This window comes from Bison bison, unplaced genomic scaffold, assembly GCF_000754665.1.
Source record: "Bison bison bison isolate TAMUID 2011002044 unplaced genomic scaffold, Bison_UMD1.0 scf7180017858500, whole genome shotgun sequence".
Taxonomy (NCBI): domain Eukaryota; kingdom Metazoa; phylum Chordata; class Mammalia; order Artiodactyla; family Bovidae; genus Bison; species Bison bison.
In genome coordinates, this window is record NW_011489072.1 from 96,056 (window position 1) to 102,315 (window position 6,260).

The 6,260-nt window shown below is 54.4% G+C and overlaps 1 protein-coding gene across 1 annotated transcript in view; it reads left to right on the forward strand.

The window, feature by feature from the left end:
- AP2A2 (adaptor-related protein complex 2, alpha 2 subunit) overlaps positions 1-6,260 on the forward strand; it is a gene marked incomplete at its 5' end in the record, with an annotated part of 48,785 nt that overhangs the window by 38,256 nt on the left and 4,269 nt on the right. Inside the window, 3 exons of the mRNA XM_010863595.1 lie at positions 2,844-2,952; positions 4,283-4,433; positions 5,197-5,365. Of these exons, the coding sequence (XP_010861897.1) occupies positions 2,844-2,952; positions 4,283-4,433; positions 5,197-5,365 (429 nt within the window). The remainder of the gene's footprint in view (positions 1-2,843; positions 2,953-4,282; positions 4,434-5,196; positions 5,366-6,260) is intronic.

Consider the following 6,260-nt stretch of genomic DNA (forward strand, 5'->3'; position numbering starts at 1 on the left):
GATAAAGGACAGAAATGGTATGGAGCTAACAGAAGGAGAAGATATTAAGAAGAGATGGCAAGAATACACAGAAGAACTGTACAAAAACGATCTTCATGACCCAGATGATCACGATGGTGTGATCACTCACGTAGAGCTAGATATCCTGGAATGTGAAGTCAAGAAAGCATCACTACAAACAAAGCTAGTGGAGGTGATGGAATTCCAGTTGAACTATTTCAAATCCTGAAAGATGATGCTGTCAAAGTGCTGCACTCCATATGCCAGCAAATGTGGAAAACTCAGCAGTGGCCATAGGACTGGAAAAGGTCAGTTTTCATTCCAATCCCAAAGAAAGGCAATGCCAAAGAATGCTCAAACTATCGCACAGTTGCGCTCATCTCACACGCTAGTAAAGTAATGCTCAAAATTCTCCAAGCCAGGCTTCAGTAATATGTCAACTGTGAACTTCCAGATGTTCAAGCTGGTTTTAGAAAAGGGAGAGGAACCAGAGATCAAATTGCCACCATCCACTGGATCATCGAAAAAGCAAGGAGTTCCAGAAAAACATCTATTTCTTCTTTATTGATTATGCCAAAGCCTTTGACTGTGTGGATCACAGTAAACTGGAAAATTTAACCATTATTGATTTACAAATATGACACCAACTTTCTGTGGTTCAGCCTGCTCTGTGTTTAAAAGTCTCATCCTGCTCTGTGCCTTGCCACCTCACTCTCTGGTGAAGTCTTCTCTGATCAGAAACGCCACGTTTGAATGTAGTCAGGCTTCCTCATGCTTCCTCTGGGGTTAATGCCTCGTGTCCCCAAACGTGTGGTCTGTCCGTCTTCTGAGGGCTCACTGCAGGTCGACAGTCCCGCTGAGCTGCATCACGTTGTGGTGGGGCCTTTTCTTGCGTCGTGTCGTTGTCCCAGCACCGCTGCGAAGGCCCCTCCCTCCGCACACCCTGGTTTTGCAGTAAAGTAACCTGCCCTCGCACGGATGCCGCTGTCTGTGCTGAGCCCCTCTGCTTCTCTGTGTGTCTTGGCGCCAGTGATGTGACTTTGGGTTAATTTGATGTCCAGTAACACCAGTGAGCCCCATCCCCAGAGTCCCAACGGGGCTACCTTCATCTGTAGTTTCAGGAGAATTCAGATCTTTGCAGTATTAAGGTTTTGAGTCTATGGCCATGGTGTATCTATTTACTTAGTCTTTAATTTCTGTCAAATATGTTTCATAGCTTTTCAAGAAGAGGTTCTTTTATTTTTGTTTAACTTATCTTTATATACTTGATTTTAAAAACGCTCTTCTCAGTGACACCTTAAAAATGTTATCATAAAAGTCTGTGCTGCTTTGTGCAGGTGGACTTTGTATACTTACTGCTCTTGATGTTGGCGACTTTGCCAAACTCACCTGTCAGACCTGGCGGTTTATATGTAGGTTGCTTTGGGTCGCCTTTGTCTTCCATCACGTGTTCTGTGGACAGTGACCGCTTCTTTCCTTTCCTGGTGCATGTTTGTTTGTACTTTCTGCTTTATTGCTCCAGCTCGGGCCTGCCCCGCAGTGCTGAATGTGAGAGGTGATTGGTCTCCAGCTCGGGCCTGCCCCGCAGCGCTGAATGTGAGAGGTGATTGGTCTCCAGCTCGGGCCTGCCCCGCAGCGCTGAATGTGAGAGGTGGTCGGTGTGTTTTTTACGTTGGAGGGAAGCCTTTGATGTCTCGCTGTCACGTATGACATCGGCAGGTTTCGTCCACATCCATGTCCTTTGCCACATTAAGGAAATTCCTTGTTATATCTTTGCTAACAATTTTATTAATTAACTGGTGAAGCCATGTGAACGTAGGATTTTCTTTGTGGGGCGACCGCTAATTATGGATTCAGTTTATGTAGTAAGTGATGAGGCCTCAGATTTTCTTTTGTTAAGTGGCATTTTCTTAACCGCTTGCTAACTTACACGAACGCTCAGGTGTTTGGGCAGAAAGTCCCTTGTTGGCCCTGTGCTGTGGCCTCCCGTCCTCATTTTGTGTTGGGTATTTGCCCTTTTGTTGTGCTGGATTTAGCTCATCAAGTATGAAAGAATTTCTTTTGACTTTATTGGTCCTGTTTTGATTTTTGTACCTTATTACTTTCTGCTTGTATCTTTATTGTTTTCTTTCCTCCACTATCTTTGGGCTAATTTGCTAGTCTCTTCCAAACCCTTGAGATTAATTCTCCAATACTTTTGTTTTTGTATTTGTTTCACATATGTGCATTTAATGCTCTAAGTTTAACTCTGAGCCTGGTTTAGCTGCCTGAGGGGCACTGGAAAGGCAGCCTTGGGTGGCCGGCTGTGTCCCTGGCGGCGTGGTCGGGCCTGCTCCGTGCGCCTGCCCACTGGCTGCTCCTGCTGGGCCCCCCACTGCTCTGCCCAGCCTGGAGCTCCCCCCTCTCAGGTGACCTGGTGTCATGGCCGAGCCTGTGAGGGGAGCCACTCCGAGCCCCAGCCGTGGGGTCTGGGGGCACGTGTAGTGGGTTTGCGGGTGTGTGCACGGGGTGCGGTGTGTCATCTGCCCAGACCCCGGGCCGCAGGTGGTGGGGTTGAGAGTGGAGACCCTGTGCTCTCGGGCCGGCCCTGAGGATGGTGGGGCGTGGGCCAGTCGGGAAAGGTGGGGCTCCCCGCCCGGGCTCTGGAGACCTGGGTCCTGAGGGCGGGGTGCCCGCAGGCCTGTGTCCCTTGGGGCGGGGGTGTCCTTGTGCAGTGGCTCTTCTGGGGCTGGGGGCTGAGCTCCTGTTCCTCAGACCTGGACACGCGTGTCTGTTCTTAGCACACGGCGTGGGGCTCTTGGGGACTCCAGCCCCGCATCTCACCTTGCCGTGCTTTCTCGCAGATCGTGACGTCGGCCTCCACGGACCTTCAGGATTACACTTACTACTTTGTCCCGGCCCCCTGGCTGTCGGCCAAGCTCCTGCGGCTCCTGCAGTGCTACCCGCCCCCAGGTAACAGCCGGGCACAGGGCCCGGGGGAGGGCTTGCTGCGGCCTTTGAGCGTCAGGTTTCGGGTTGAGCGACTGAGCATACGTGCACACACGCAGCCTTAACAAGTCACCTTTCGCTCTCCTGGCGCCGGCTCCGGTCCTCGGGGCCTCTCTGATGCTCTCACAGCTCTTGGCTTTCCTGGAGCAGCTAGTCGAGGACGCTCACTTCATTACGGCTGGGATGAGCTCTGCTTCTGTGTATTATGTACATGTAGGGTCAGATCCTTGTGGGTTTTTGAAACGGTCTTTTAAAATAATTCTTGAAACCACTTGAAACTTCACATCCAAAATTGTTACGTTTGTGTTACTTTAAAGTGCGTGTCATGGATATTGTTATGTTTGTTTTATTCTAAAATATGGCAAGTAACTAGAATCACTGGTTCGAGAACGCTCATGAGAGTTCCTATTGCGCACTTCCAAATTGCCTTCTACAAAGATGGCTTTCTTGTTGTAACCTCCACACTTTAGCCTTCATTTGCTTTTGTACAGGGTATGTCTGTTAAATTCAAGTCACTTTGTGTCCTGAGTGTTTTTTATATTAAAGGGTGAGCTGCTCACCCTGCAGCAGAGCTGAGTAGGCGCGGGGCTCATGAGGCCTCACCCCTCCAGCCGGCGGGCCTCCACCCCCGCGCAGGGCAGTCGTTCTCTCGGTGGAACTGGCCGCTGCCTTCTCACTCCCAGGCTGGGGCGACTTGGAGCCCCTGGGGGTGGGTCTCGGTATCTCCTCCCGCTTTCAGCCCTGTCCCGCCCCTGGCGGCTTCGGGGACCCTGCCGCCCCCTGCCCGGCGCCTGGGGGCCCGGCCCGCCCTGAGTGGTCGTTAGACAGGCGCTTTAAATGCAGTGCCACGGCAGTTTCTGGAGTTCTCATGTTTCTATTACTTTCTTAGTCTTTCTTGGTCTGCTTTGACTAAAATTTTAAGATTTCCCTTCTGTTTTTGTTGCTCTTCGTGTGTTTTCTCTGTTTCTTGTGGTGATAGCAGGTAGTGGGGAGAAACCTTTCATTCCTCCCCATCCCCCCAAACTTCCATATCAGGTGCTTTTTGTCCACGTCACTGAGATTTATTTTCCTCAGCTTATATAATCTATATTTCAGCAAAAACTTGCGTCTCTTACTTGTGTTAAAATGTTATCCTGGCCGTCAGATCCTCTGACTTAAGCAGCCTCAGGGTTTGAGTTGGGACCTTCGCCTTCTGAGAGGCTGAGGCGAGGGTTACTGGGGCTGGGGCGAGGGTTACTGGGGCTGGGGCAGGGCGGGCCGCAGGGAGCCGCCAATGGCTGTCTGTTTTGCCCAGAAGACCCTGCAGTGCGTGGCCGCCTGACCGAGTGCCTGGAGGCGATTCTCAACAAAGCCCAGGAGCCGCCCAAGTCCAAGAAGGTGCAGCACTCCAACGCCAAGAACGCCGTGCTCTTCGAGGCCATCAGCCTGGTTATCCACCATGACAGGTGGGCCTGCGCGCGCTCAGCCTCCACCCTCCACACACAGCTGGGTGCCGTGCTCTCGCCTCCCCCGGGGGCTCCCCCTTCTCCTGGGCATCCCACCCGGCCAGCCGCTCCCAGGGCTACCCAGGAACCCGTGTGAGCGTGTGTCCCGTGGGCTGCGTGGGTCAGGGCTGTGGCAGGAAGGTGTGTGGAGGCCGCGCTGGGTGGGGTGGGGGTGTCTCCAGGTCCCAGCAGGTGCGCCCACCAGAGTGCCATGGTTCCACGGACTGGGTACTGTTAGCCAGCTCCCCTGCCGGGGGGTGTACCAGTCTCGGCTGTGTCGGAAGGGCGCAGACGTCACGAGGACAGAATGAAAAGCGAGCAAAGACCACCCCCCCAAACCCTGGGGTGCATGGAGCTGGCGCTTGAACACCAGTGACCTCTGTGTACCATCTCCACCTGCGTTTACCTTCTCCACGTCGGGGCTTTCATCCCGCTGTTAGGGGATGAAACAGGCAGGTTCTCTGGCTGAGTGTGTCACCTCTGGTCAAGGCATGATGAAAACTGGGGTCCCCTGGCCAGTTTGGTGTGGAGGCTCAGGTTGCTGGCCAGCCTTGGCCCTCTGGAGGCGGGTCCCGTGGATGCACTGAGAAACGCTCTGGGGGTCCTCGTGTGGTACTGACCAAAGTGAGCGTTAGGCCTTGTGTCCTGGGAGGCCGTGGTGGCTGTGACGGGAGCCCTGGCCGAGCGGGGGACCCCTGCCCACCTGTCTCTCCCGTCTGTGCAGCGAGCCGAACCTGCTGGTCCGGGCCTGTAATCAGCTGGGCCAGTTCCTGCAGCACCGGGAGACCAACCTGCGCTACCTGGCCCTGGAGAGCATGTGCACGCTGGCCAGCTCCGAGTTCTCCCACGAGGCCGTGAAGACGCACATCGAGACGGTCATCAACGCCCTGAAGGCAAGTGCACTGTCCCGTGTCTCAGGCTGGGTGGGAGCTACTCGTGGGTTCCGGGGTCCTACACGCTCGGCCCCGGGGCGGTCTGCTCGGGTGTGTGGGTCCCTGGGTGGTTCTGCGCTTTGCCCTGAGAGGCTGTGCCCACGGGCAGCTCCCGTGGGTCTGGCACGTGGGCAGACCTGCAATAAAAGTTGAGGTCGGTTCAAACCAAAAAAAGAAAGACAAGCTGAGGTCAGTGAAACTGTTCTGTTTGGTGGAAGGATAAGATATTTTGTCCATGTCTGCAAAAAACTCACTCTTGGCAAAAGAATATTTGCTTTCCCAGGGAATTCAAATTCCAGAGCAGGATCTTCTGCTTCAGGAGGGTTTCCTCAGGGTCAGACACAACTGGTCGTGCACGTTAGGAAAGCAGAGGCAGGCGGGGGAGCTCGCGGCTGCCGCCCGGGTCCTACGCTAGAGCTGGGAACAGGTCTCACCCTGTTCCTTGGGGTTTACGTGGACTTACTGGGCATTTTTGGTGTGAGTTTTGAACGTGAGGGCTTCCAAAGGTTGGGAATTTGCTTTCTGGCGTTTTGAATTCTGCCTGGGTGGTTGTGGCGTCTCTTGCAGTCGCTGCCTGGATCAGAAAGCCACCTGTGTGGGCCGTGGCGGCTCTCGGCAGCGCCTCTCCCGCTGTCCAGTGCTGTGGAGCGGCTGCGCCCTCGCTTCTCAGGGTCTGGGGTGGGGCCAGGAGTGGGCACGGTGACGGGCTCCCAGGTGATGCAGAAGGGGCCAGTCTGTGACCACACAGTGGGTGGCCTTTGACCCGCCCCCGCCCCCCCATCCCGGGACAGAGCATGAGCCGGCCTGTCAGAGCAGGAGCCAGGGCAGTGGTTGTGAGTGGGGTTAGGGCTCCACA